We start from the raw sequence: 13,419 nt of genomic DNA, 5'->3' as shown, positions 1-13,419 counted from the left end.
CAGACTGAAAAAATACGGATGCAGACAGGAAAGACGCTTTCCTGTCTGTATTCTTTCCGTGTGTGTGTTCGTTTCATCGGCAATTCAGCGCTCGTCTGCCTTCAAGTGCCACGAGAACGTCTTGCGCCACAAACATGAAGATCGGACAAGCGCATGTATTAACCATCATTTCCCCGGTAGCTGCTACATGTGCTCTAGCGCCAACGTAGGCGTGTGTAGGAAGGCTAACTGCATGGTCACAGCGCCAGACGGTCTCCTCTAACGTATTTTTTATTTTTTTGCAGAAAACGTTACGCATTTTACCATGGGCTCTGAGATCGAGCGGCGCAGAGACAGCGCATGCATTCGGATCTCGGAGGCCGTGCTCCTCCTTTCCGCTGTGAACGACGGCACTGGAGCTGTCCGGCTCTTGCGACACGCATCAGTCAATCGTTATTAAATTATGGTGTTTTACGTGCCAAAACCACTTTGTGATTATGAGGCACGCCGTAGTGGGGGACTCCGGAAATTTCGACCACCTGGGGTTCTTTAACGTGCACCTAAATCTAAGCACGCGGGTGTTTTCGCATTTCGCCCCCATCGAAATGCGGCCGCCGTGGCCGGGATTCGATTCCGCGACCTCGTGCTCAGCAGCCCAACACCGTAGCCACTGAGCAACCACGGCGGGTTCAGTCAATCGTCGCAGCGCGTTTGGCTCGTGACGAAGCCAAGTGGACGCGACGGACTTCGTTCTCCGCTCAGTCGATCCACTCGGGAAGGAAAAGAGTTTTAGGAGGAAGCACCGGCGCAACGCGATCGAAGCCAAACCTAGTCGGTCCAACACGCGATCGCACGTCAAAGTGCGCGGTTGGTTTTATAGCGTTCCCGCTCTGCAGGCAAAACCACCTGCAGGGCAGCCGAACAAGCGCGCACGAAAAAAAAAAAAAAACTACTGGCATAAGTATATTGGGAACGAAACGTCTCATCAAATCTCGATTCGTGCTCCGTGATCTCGACACAAGAGGTCAGGTGTGGGGCCGCCACTGAGCAAAAGGGACTGGCTTCACGGAGCGTTTGCTTGCCAAGGCCGGCTGAGTGACGTAATTTACTTATTTATTTATTTATTTATTATTTATTTATTTCATAATACTGTGAGCCTTTCTCAGGCTCTGACAGGAGTGGAATGTACAATAAATAGAAAAACAGGTTTGGTGTTCCGGTACATGAATGAAAAGATACATAACCTATATAAATAATAGAATCAAAAAGTGTGCAGAGCTGTAGAATCATACAATTCATGACTCATAATCAAGAAGGCTATGACTACAACACATTTACGAAAGCATTTTCAAAGAAAGATTCAACGTTCGCAACAAAAACATCAATTGACACTTCATTCACAATATGGCGGGCAATATTCACTATTCACAATATTTATTTATTTATTTATTTATTTATTTATTTATTTATTTATTTATTTATTTATTTATTTTATTTTATTTACTTTTTTACCCGCAGCGCCTTAACATGCATTACAGTGGGGGAGGATATGCACAAAAAAGGTAAAGAAATACATACAGTGTCAGTCACACAACTAATGAAAATAACCACTAATCACAATCAGTCGCAAAATACAGATAGATGTCATTGGCACAAACTTAAACGTTAATGCTCTCCTATCTTTTTCGTTTTCCTTCCTCCATGATCGGCTCCACCGGACCCAGGGTCGGGGGTTCCGGCTTCCGCTGCTGGAACGAGTGGTGTGCACCCGCACGCGTTGGCGTTTCTGCCGAGCTCAGCAGCTGTGTGTTCATCACACGAAGCGCGCTGCATAAAAGTACTTACGTCCTCGCTTGAGGAAATAAGCGCGCGCAAGGTGGTGCGCTTATTTCGGCAGCGCTTGTGGTGTCGTCTTCTCGTTTCGCGTGCCCCCGTCTACGTTTTGCGCAGTTGACACCAGGATGGAAAAGCAACGAGCCCAAGCTGCTATTCTAGAGAATTCTTGCCGCGAAAGCCCGTTTCGCGGCGCGCATTTTTAAGCGTGTGGCTTTGCGCGCGCTTATTTCCGCAAGTGAGGCCGTATACCTTAACACCGTGGCCTGAACGGAACGCGCGGCAAACGTCAAATTGAACAAGCGCTGACGGTTTTTTTTTTTTCGGCGACGGGCGCGCATTGCATGACCCGGTTGCGGGACAGCACGTGTCCTAAGCTGAAAAAAAAAGTTCTCTTCATATGGCCCCCAATGCGGGAGCCGCCGGGGACCTTCTCCGTAGGCGTCGCCGCCGCTGGGAGGCGACTATCAGAAGTTCAGAGCTGGCAGACCAGCTTTGGGCCGTCCGGCAAGCCGAAGATGCCGCCCGAGTCCAAGGACTTCGAGCCGCCACCTGAGGCCACCACAGCAAGAACTGCCGGACTATTCTTTACTAAAGTTTCTTTTTCTTCTTCAGAAGGGAAGAAAAGAAAGCAAGGAAGTTGATTCGGTTTATTAAAGGCTGACTAACTTACTGTACACCGCTTAATTTCGTTTAATTTCGCTTTCTTTCTCATCCTCGATTATTCATTTATGTTCTTTTTCTTTTTTTCAAAATCATTTTACCACCCGGTTCGTGGCCTATCCACCGCAGTGGGTTTGTGCCATCGAATAAGGCATCATCATCATCATCATCATCATCGCAGAATGACGCGCCTTATCTCGTGCACGTCGAGGTGCTGCAACCGCAGCGCCCCTGGCGGTGCTTCTCATCACGTTATAGCGTTCTGAGACGCATTCAGCGAAGCGCTAACCCTTTCAATGCTTCGCCTTCGAGCAAAAAATTAGTGCCCGTTTTTTAATGATTATACTGTGACCACTCAGACTGCAATCCGCCCCATATAACACGCGGGTCTTCGCGGTATCTCTTACGGTGACGTCTCCGGGCATAAGAGGACGCCTCTTGAGGGTCGCACGTGACAAAAGATTATTTTCACGGCCATCAGCGTTTGAAGGTTCCCCCTCAGTGTGGCTGTGAAATTGCGCCACACTGAGCGTTTTTCCTTTTGAGAACCTCTGTATACACCCTGGTCGTTTCTTTCAGTCATCGAGCATTTCGATCTATATTATGTAGCCCTTCTATCGCGAGGACCATCTCCGGGGTGAGGCAGACGCTTTGTCCAGCGCATATTTCCTGGTTGCCGTGACCTGGCCTTCGCTGAATAGATTCGCGACGGTCTGCGGTTGCCTTTGCCAGCCGCGAGCGGCGCCACATTCTTGAGCTCGTTTGCGTCACTGGCCGAGGTGGGGCGCTTATCGCGTCCCCGCGGTTAACCCACGGCGGGAAGGAGAGGCGCGAGGAGGCGGGGAGAAATGGCGAAGACCGATAGACCGATAGGCCAGTCACGACGAGGATGAGATAAGAGGTTTCCAAATGCACGCCAGGGCGGCGCCCTGTGGATTTTAAATGCGGACTTTAAAGGCTGTGCTTTTGCTGGGCGAATCGGCGGAAGTTATTTTAGGAACCGAAAACACGTCACGGACGTGGAGGGGGAGGGGGGTTGAACACCGCTTGTCGACATTACGGTTCTTTCCAGTGCGACCCTCCAGGCTCCTGTAAAAGAAGCGCCTCTCTGTCGGTCAGTGCACACGCCGCGGTGGATCAATTCAGCATGCGGTCGCGGGTCCCATTCGCAATTACGATTTGAGGGAAATTTTAAAAAATATGATCTCGTACTTAGTTTTAGGAGCACCTTGCAGAACCCCAGGTGGTTGAACTTGATCGCCGGGACTTCTGTGTCCCTTGGAGATCTTAGCGGTTGCTTCGGCACGTCAAATCCACGGAAGAAAGAAATAAACTGGGAGGGAGCATCGCTTCACGCAGCCAGCCTTGGCAAACCGACTATCCGTGAAGCAATCCCCTTCGCTTTTAATGCGAATGGCATTCTTTGCCTATTTCAGCCGTTTTGGATCTATCTATCTATCTATCTATCTATCTATCTATCTATCTATCTATCTATCTATCTATCTATCTATCTATCTATCTATCTATCTATCTATCTATCTATCTATCTATCTATCTGTCTGTCTGTCTGTCTGTCTGCCTGCCTGTCTGTCTGTCTGTCTGTCTGTCTGTCTGTCTGTCTGTCTGTCTGTCTGTCTGTCTGTCTGTCTGTCTGTCTGTCTGTCTGTCTGTCTGTCTGTCTGTTTTTACGTCGACCCAGTGACCCAAGTTGTCTACTTGTTTGGCCCACTAAGTATATGCTCCTAGTAGTGATGTCATTGTAGTCGTCCCATTCTGGTAATTTCAGCTCGTGGTATCTTACTCTCCCCATGCCGTCGTCATTAGGTCTTCAGCCCCGACGAAGCGCCCCAAGTTGTCTAATAGCTTGGGCCACATTGTACGTACGTGCGGCCTCGTGGTCGTGATGGCGTTGTGGTTGCTGCATCGCCGTTATTCCAGCTTTGTCATCCCACGCTCATCATGTACTCTTCATCGTATACAATCGTCATGCATTTGTTGTCACACCGCCGTTGGGATGCCGTCGTGGTCGTTCAATGGTCGTTAGTACAGCTTCGCGATGTGACTCTCGTCTTGCTGTCGTCACTGAGTACGTGCTTTTCGGCGAGTTGGTTATGCACGATTGCAACGAAGGCGCCAAATAAAACAACGGATGTAGGAAGGAGACACGAGACAACCACGTAGGCCTATACATGATTGTCTCGTGTCTCCTTCCTACGTCCGTTGGTTTATTTGGCGCCTTCGTTGTAATCTTGCTGTCGCCTTCGTCCCTTCTGCTACAACAACCCAATGGTCCACGTTGTCTAATAGCTCTGGTCACAAGCTGCGTGTTCGGGTTCGTGATGCCGTCGTGGTCGTTGCATCGCCGTCATTCCAGCTTTGTCTTCCGACTGTCGTCGTGCCGTCTTCGGCACCCCGTGGTTGCCACACACTCGTCGTCGTGCCGGCGTTTGCGCCGTCGTTTTATTATTGTCGTCACTTCAGTAACGGCATCACATTGCCACGCCTTCGTCATCATACCGCCTTCGCTGTTTCATCGACGTCAGTCTTCGTCGTTGTAATGGTGCTGCCGTCATCCAGTCGTTATCATGTCACCCTTGTCACGTCGTAATCGCCAGACAGTCGCCATCGTGCCTCCAGTGTCTTGACTGTCGTCGTAATGCCCTCATGTTCGTGCGGGCATCGTCACTTCAGCTCCGTCGTCCGGTTCCGGTCATGCCGTCATACAGGTTTTAACGCGACAGCGTTAAGGAGCTCGCGTCGCAGAAAAACCGGTGTCGTCGGCGTCGGCGGCGTTGGCCGTGAGCGATAAATTCCAGCAGGCACTTCATGAAGAAAAAAACAACTTGCAAGATGGGCTGGGTGGGAATCGAACCAGGGTCTCCGGAGTGTGAGACGGAGACGCTACCACTGAGCCACGAGTTCGATGCTTCAAAGCGGTACAAAAGCGCCTCTAGTGAACGCGGTGTTGCCTTAGAAACGAGCTGTTTCTAAGGCTCAGGCGTGCGTCGCCTGCTCAGGCGCACATTTCGTTGCCGCGCCGAACGCTGCGTTTTGAGGTACAGTCATCGTCCCGCCATTGTCATGACACACATCGTCTTCATCCATTTGTCCTCGTGCCGTTATCGTGCCATTGTCGGCATGCATTCGTTGTCATACCGTCGTCATACAGCCGCGATCATTCCATCGGCCATGATTGTTATAACTTCGATACCTGACTGTCGTCAGGTCGTCGGTGTCATACCGTTGCCTTCGTGCCATCGTCGTCACGCTGCCGTTTCGCCACGGTCTGTCGCTGCATTGCTCGACTGCCATTCGCATTACCGACGACAGTTGTCGTGAGACGAATTACGCCGTAATTTTCTTCCTCTCAGTGTCGGTCCACGCACGTGACCTCTGAGACGAAGTGTTAGAGAGTTTCAGATTAGGGGGGGGGGGGGTAGGGGCGCAAGGCGTTGGGGCTTCCTAGCGCTTGGGGCTACGGTCTGCGCATGCGCAGTACCGTGGCCCCAAGCTCTAGGGAGCCCCAACGCCTTGCGTCCCCCTAATCTAAAGCTCTCTATTGACCGATGACGTTTGGTCGCTGTTCGCTTTTCATCGATGCGCACTTGTACGGCTGTCCCGATGCTTTATTTGGCTTTATTGTCTGTTGGCTGTATATTTATTCATTTACTTACTTACGTATCTTTATTTATTTGTGCATACTGCAGCGCAATAAGCGCTGTAGCAGGAGTGGGATAACAGAGGGAAATTATACGAAGCAGAATACCATACAGCGATAAGGGCTATGTCCTAAGACAATGCATATTGGATGCCAGATCCAAAACTTCATGATGGGCGTGAGGGAAGCATATAGTTGTATAAATGTGTATATCATGACTATACAGATCTGTGTCAGTGAATGTCGAGGAAATGCTGCACACGCGTGTTACAGCGTTTCGGACGCAATGGCAGTCAGGGTCATTCGTCCGGTTTTCTTTTTTGTTTTGTTTTTTTCGGAAGGGGAGACCGTTCGCTGTCCCGATGATTACGTGCGAATGACGGCGGCTTCACCGAAGCGTATCGACTGCAGAAAACTCGCTTGACTGCGCGCGACCTTAGGAGGGGGGGGGGTGAGGTATGTGCGCGGAATTTCTCATCGGGATTAATTTAATGCGGGCGTAAGTTCAGTGATTCACCGTTAGTACTCTTTCTCGGACGACCCCGACCGAGGACTTATACTTTAAATAACCGCGCGGAGCACAGAGTGGGAGTACGTTTCTTTTTTTTTTTTCCTTTCTCCAGTGACTTTCGAGTAAACTTTCTGGTACTGACTTACATTTTCAAGTTGTTGCATCTCCACAATACGATTCTCGCGCGTGGCATTATTTTCGGCTTTTCATATTACGCGGTAAATGAAGGTCCTCCACCTTGAACCACTAAAGAAAACACTAGAAAGCTTCAAAATACTCAGAATAATTTACTCTGAAAGCTTCTCTGCGGGCGCCTCTGTTTCGATTTCCGGGAGTTGTATACGTGTCATGACGTCATGACGTACGGAAGGCGCTCACGTGGGACCAGGACATTGCGACATCATGGCGCTCACTCCATGCTCGCTCCGTGGTGTGCTGCAACGTGCTGCTGCGCTAATGAAGAAACAATCAGTGGCGAAACTGGCAATGGTCAAACGGGCGAAACGCTAAATGTTTTTCTCTCTGTTGAAAATCGGTGACAGAACAGAAAAAAGATGAATGCTCGACAGAGATTCGAGAAGTTGATCGAGGCTTCTTTCTTTCTTCTTCATTTTCTTCTTCTTAACGTCAAGACTTCGTGATCTGACTGCACTACTAGATTTTACGAGCAGACGTACGAACGTACACGTCAAGGCGGCACCGTTCCACGATTGGCTGCCGGCTTAGGAGAGAGCGAAGAGTGAGATGACCCATGCAGAGCTCACGTGGAATGAGGCGCGCCGCTGTTTTCTCGTCGAAGGAATTCCCGCCTCCCCGGGGCACACTCGTCCCGGTACCCGAACGAAAACAAACTGACTCATCTAAATCTTTAGCTTCCTCGTTTCGCGACAAAAGAAACACGAAATAGAGGCTGGGAAAGAACAGCGAACGCGTGGCAATCCAAAACGAATGCGAAACGGCGTCGGTCGAAGCAGACGGCTTACAGACTTGAGAGTGAACGTCGGTACAGCAGCATGGCGGCGCCCGCCGTTTTATTATCGTCTGCTCGCCGCGTTCTCGTCGTCTACTTGATGTTCGTGCCCGTTTTCCTTTTCTTTTATTCTCGCTTTCGTTTGTTTCCTGTTCCGTTCTCCTGAGCGCTTACCGCGCGTCGTCTGCTCGAAGTGAATCCACTATAGCTGCGAGGAATGCAGATGTAGGCGGTCCTTCGTCTTCTTTCTGCATAGTTTGTTGGCCGTACAATTTTTTTTGTTGGCGCAAGCTCCTCTGACACGTCTCTTTTCTCTCCCTGAGCGACAAAATGTCCCCCGACGTGTCTGAGACGTATGAGCGATGGGTTTTCCCCTCCGGGACTGGTCGCGGCTCTGTCTTCTTGCATCGTTTATTTTCTTTGGTGTTTTCATGTTGGCAAAGGCGAGGTGGGTTTTCTCCACGATAACGTAGAAATGCGTGTAGTATATTTGATGCGTCTCCCTGGGCGCAGTGACGAAGCGACGATCACCGTGATCATAAACGACAAGCAAGTGCACCGCTCTCACGTAGATGTCACTGCGTTCGCTGCTGCCTGAGTATTACTAATTTTACTTACTTTTCGTTTTCTTTCATCGACAAGAGCTTTCTTTTGTCACCTACCCGTGGCAAAGCAAACATCTCTGTATTAGGATCATCTTCATCAAATTGTTTGTATATATGTATGTTGCATATATGTGCAACATATATGAGAAAAATTGTCTTGCTGTTCATACGGTGTAGTGCGATTTTAGTTTGGTATATGGTCCGCAGCAAAATGGTCATGTGCTCATTGAAGCTGAACTGTTTCTTGTTCACTCCATAATATCTTTTTTGCACTCAGAATGATGTACCAGTTTTTTGTTCCTAGCATAACACAGCTGTTGTTTGTTTGCTAGTTCCTTGTTGCTTGTTCCTTGTTCTCTGCACAGTGTACTTTCGATTGGCTCGGAGAGGCATGCTTGCAGGCGTTATATAGAGACCAAGAAACAGTTGCGTCAAAATAGAACAACATATAGCTATGCCGGCTTCGTTTACATGCACTCGACGCGTGTGAGTCGAGTCAGATGTCTAGCTTATCGAGCACGAATCGATCACGTTTACGTGAACCTTGACAAGAGGGTTTATCGAGTCAGCCCAGCCCAAGCTTGCAGTCGGATTGAAAGAACGCGACTCTTCTCTCCTCGACCTTGCCTGAAAACGTTACATGGACACGACGGTCGTGTGTTCTTTTTTCGGCCGGACAAGCGGACACTTTGTCGGGTTCATGTAACCGCAGCTACTATGCAATTGCGTCGAAGAGGTTTCTATTTCTCTCCAGACGTGTAAACATGGCGCGCACATTTGTACCTTCTGTCTAGTCGATGGCTTTGAGGTTATTCATTTTGCGCGCGACTGCTTCAATGTACGCGTCTCGGACGCCGGAAATGTTGCGCGAACAAAGCATTTGCAATCCAGCAAAGACACAAAACAAATATTGTCAGTTTCACCCGAAGGACGATGCAATGAAACGGATAGCAATGTTCAGGGTTTCCCTCGAGCTTCTAGGACGGTGTTCTCACGGTATACGCCGCACGGCGCTGTACGCGACGCAACTGCTGCGGCGCAGCAGAAACAGCACCCTGGTAGCTGTACCAGGCGTCTCACAACGGTGGCTTAGGGAGCCTATATGCAGTCAAACGCTGGTATAGAATTTGCATGCGTAGGCTCCCTGACTTGATGAGAAGCGCCGCCATCGACGTTACACCTTGATGGCGCATGTGACGAGACCGACGCAAAATCGCGGGTAATTTGTCAGTACCCGATTCAAAATCGAGAAGCGGGCCGACAGATGGAGTAAAACACCGCGGTATAGAAGTTACATAAACGTTTCGATAGGTGGACCTATCTTTGTCGAAGACCTTTGACAAAGATAGGTCCGCTTATCAAAACGTTGCCTTGCCTTTCTGAGGCGCTTTATCGCCTGTTTAGGTAACTTCAGTGACGAGGTTATGTAGTTCTGCTTTTATGTTTAGAGACTAGTGTATGCGCCGTGATGTGGTATGCACACAGCTTCTCAGCGGGAACGCTATAGACCTGTTCATCGGGTGTTGAGGGAAGGGCGTGCGGCGAGCTGGTCCTCCTCTCTTGCTTGTGCGGGCCCAGGCGGCGCTGCTGAGAGACAGTTACTGCGCTGCACTTTACCCCAACCTTTCCTTCCCAACATCAAGAATCTCCTCCCCCCCTCTCTCTCTCTTGGAGATGTTTTAGCTCGTTCACCGTGGGACTTACGGGGTGTCAGTTCACACACCTTCGTCGAAAAAAATACCGTGTAGCTTTTCGCTACACGTGTAGAAAGCAGTGTACCGTGTAGAAAGCAGTGGTATCCAAAGGGGGTCGCATAAGAAGTATCCGACGGCTGTTTGAACTTCCGTACTTGCAGTCCTTGTTGGGCTCTAGCGTCAGATTCCCTCCTATAGTTGTTTCCATAGGAAGCTCAATGACGCTAGTAGAGTTTCAACTATATGTATACGTATACACGTCAATTTCTGCAACTTGTCTATGTTACCGATAAACCACGTGTACTCTCTCTAGAAGTCACGTGGGAGGCTATATACTCAAATTCTCACCCCCCCCCCCTCTCCCTCTATTATCCTTGCTGTGCACAGGGCGGTGCCTGGAGCTCGGGATGCCGGACATGACGGCGCTCAGCCGCATCGACGAGGACACCATCAACAACAACCTCAGGACACGCTACAGGAAGGACAAGATATACGTATCCTTTCGATTCCTTCCTGGCACTCAACCGGTCTTCTTCGGGTAAGAGGGTAACGCCCGTTCCCTTTCGGGCAACTGTGGAATGCTCGGTGTGTGCCGCACGAGCAACGGTGCTTTTCAGTGGCCCAAAGAAGCAACGTTCTTTTAGCGGGCCACGTCTTGTGGGTACGTTGGAGGTTGTCGCCCGAGACCTGCAGCTCTGCAAACGTGTCGGTGTTACGCTAATAGTGCTATGTACACCCGTTGTTTAAAATTATTCACGTTATTACTTGCATAACACTGGCCAGCGCAGAGCACAAGTTCCTGCGTCCTTGGTCTAGAAAAATACTGGAAAGTTAGTAACGGTAATATTATTGTGCAGCTTACTTTAATTAAAGAGGCTTCTTTTTTTTCTTCTTTTTTACCGCAGACTTAGCATAGAGAAAGAAAAAAAAGTTAAGAGTGGCCACTCCCATACACCCCCAGCGGCCCAATCGACCCTAGCGCGCCTGGCGGTTGATGAGAGCAACTGGCCTGCACTTCCTGTTTCGGTTTCGCTGGCGCGAAATTTGGATTACCCTTCGTAACCGACGTTGGGCTGTCGCGGAAGCTTGTCATTTCAGACCACTTTTCGTCACCCAAGTGGCAACGCATTTATTTGTCGCTTTGATTTAGCGATTCACTCTTTTGTCTAGTCAAATATTTGGTGTGAATTGAGGTAGTGACGCAATTTTTATTTCGATTAAGTTGTAACGGATGGAGACAGAGGTAATCATAATTCACTACGGCTTTATCCATCGCGCTTGTCTTCTGTGTTTTGGTACAAGCGCTCATATGTATCAAAGAGACAGAGTTTCCGCAATGTTTTTATTCCAAGTCAAGATAGGCTTCTTCTGGGTTCTGCCGTTGTCAAAGCACCACGACACACAGCAGCAGCTGCCGTAGCTTGGACCGCCGGACGGCATGGCATCAGCACGGTCTGAAAATATCAATAAGTGCACGCTTCATTAATTACCAAAAACATATGTACACGTCATAACTCTACCAGGAAACCGCTTTGAATGAATAGCGAACCGATGCACAATATAAAACCACCGACACATCCTGACCTCCGACTCATATAACCCGGACTTACAAGGATGTGTTCAAAAGTTCCCAGGCCGCCATCCTATTTAATCCCATGGAGGGCATCGCGGCCTGGGAAGTTTTCGACATCCCTGTACGTACTCAGTATAAGGAGTACATTGGTAGGCAAAATAGAAGTTCACATAAGCGTGATGAAGATACATTCGAAACGTCCAAATACGAGGCCTTTGTTCAAATGCGCGCCTCGCCACGCCTACGCGACAATACGTTGTGCAATGTCTTCGCCACGAAAAACTGATAAGGAACCGAAAATTACTAGAAGGCGCAGTACTTCCCAACATGGCCGCCGCAATAAGTACATGCAGTAGTCATTGCTGGCTTTTCCCCACCGTTACTTTTCTGTATAAACAATCCGCACGGACGCATTCACCAGCGTCCGTCCGTGCGGAGCCGTAGATACACACCTCGCAAAGTACCAAACGCAATAAGCTATGCTCGCTGTTTATGTCGCATGCCATTGTTTGCAAGCAATATCGTTATAATATTCAGGAGCCCTGACTCTATGAGGGAAACGAGCAAGCAAAACTTGGCTACAGCGTGCCTAACGTCCTGCTTTCTTTATTTAGGTAGCGCCCATCCCCGGAACGCCGTTTTCGGTCTGAATCAGCGTGGCGTCTTTTATGTTCTTTCCAGCGTTCGTCAGCCTCTAGAACGGGCCAACGAAAAGACCGTCAACCGTGACGCGATCATTTAAACGCGGTTTAGGAATTCAATTTTCTCGAAACCGCAATTTTCCTGAAATGTGCAATTCATGATATTGACCTTAAGCGTTGTCCAACAGATCATTTTTAATCCGCCAACACGAACTATTTCAATGGAACGCCGATACCGCGGTTATCGCAAACAGCGCTGGGCAAGAACGGTTTACCCTCGCAAACCGAGACGCAGCGTCTCGATGGCGTCTGACAAGCTGCGAGTCGCAGTGCAGTGCACAGCCGTGAACCGGTGCAAGTTAATGGCAGCTGCGCGTAGTTTGATTATTTTCACGGAACGCAACCAACAAAGATTATGCCGATCTCGGTGGGGATAGCAAGGAAGTACAGCTAGTACAGCCCTCTTGCTACGCTTTTCTTGAGGGGGCATGCTTTTCGCATTGTTCGCGTCTAGCCGCCTCATATAGAGCCGCAAACTGCTTTTTTTAGCGAACCTCGTCGCGCTCACAAGTCAATTACTCCAAGCTTCGCTTAAAAACGTGACTCACCTTTCTCACACACAAGAACACCGCCGCAGCCGACGTTCACGAGACGTTCCCGCTGGCACGCCGCTGGTGTCGTTGATTTCTTCTCGATGGACGAATGGTGATTGGTGTTGATGGCAGTACGAATGAAGAACAAAAAGCACGGAAGGTGTCTTCGATAAATTCTGCTTTTATGTATCAGAAACACGCCAAATTTGGGTGTATAATTATTATTTTGTAAAGCGATTGAGCAGAATTCATTACAACATTCTATTTTTTTTTTGCGCCTGCGTCCCCTGGCGTTTGATGAGAGCAATAGTTCGTTACGTAGCCGTGACGTAGTTCCTGAGGCCAGATTTCTCGGAGTGTCCGCTCTTAGTCTTTTTCTTTCTCTATGGACTTAGGTTTTACGGAAACTACGTCACCGCCCGACCATGATAGGATGACAACGCCGCACATGTCGATCGAACGGCGTGTATAACTGTACTATACCGTCACACATGTGCCGGTCACGAGGTCCATTCCCTACGTAATAACGCAGCGAAACAACGAACGCTGCCTAAATATTCTCACCACAACAAACATACGCCGTCAAGCGCACCATTCCTTTAATGAACCGAATTGATCTGGCCGTTTTCTGCCGTTTTAAAGCGACTTTATTTGGCTCTTTCCCCGTTTTCGTATACTCGGAACTTGTACGTTTTGTGG

General features: G+C 49.2%; 1 protein-coding gene and 1 long non-coding RNA gene across 3 annotated transcripts in view; one reads left to right on the top strand and one right to left on the bottom strand.

The window, feature by feature from the left end:
• Positions 1–13,419, top strand: part of Myo81F (Myosin 81F) — a 128,520-nt gene that overhangs the window by 28,040 nt on the left and 87,061 nt on the right. For both annotated transcript variants that reach the window (XM_070527328.1, XM_070527329.1), the window contains one exon: positions 10,301–10,407. In XM_070527328.1, the coding sequence (XP_070383429.1) occupies positions 10,301–10,407 (107 nt within the window). The remainder of the gene's footprint in view (positions 1–10,300; positions 10,408–13,419) is intronic.
• Positions 11,242–13,109, bottom strand: LOC139050708 (uncharacterized). Its single transcript, XR_011509041.1, has 2 exons — positions 12,736–13,109; positions 11,242–11,367 (listed from the first exon to the last, which is right to left on the bottom strand). It is a non-coding gene; the product is annotated as an uncharacterized lncRNA (long non-coding RNA).

Source organism: Dermacentor albipictus, chromosome 10 (genome assembly GCF_038994185.2).
Source record: "Dermacentor albipictus isolate Rhodes 1998 colony chromosome 10, USDA_Dalb.pri_finalv2, whole genome shotgun sequence".
In the NCBI taxonomy this organism is placed as follows: Eukaryota; Metazoa; Arthropoda; class Arachnida; order Ixodida; family Ixodidae; genus Dermacentor; species Dermacentor albipictus.
The sequence above is the reverse complement of the archived record's forward strand: the minus strand, read 5'-3'. Positions and strand labels throughout refer to the sequence as shown.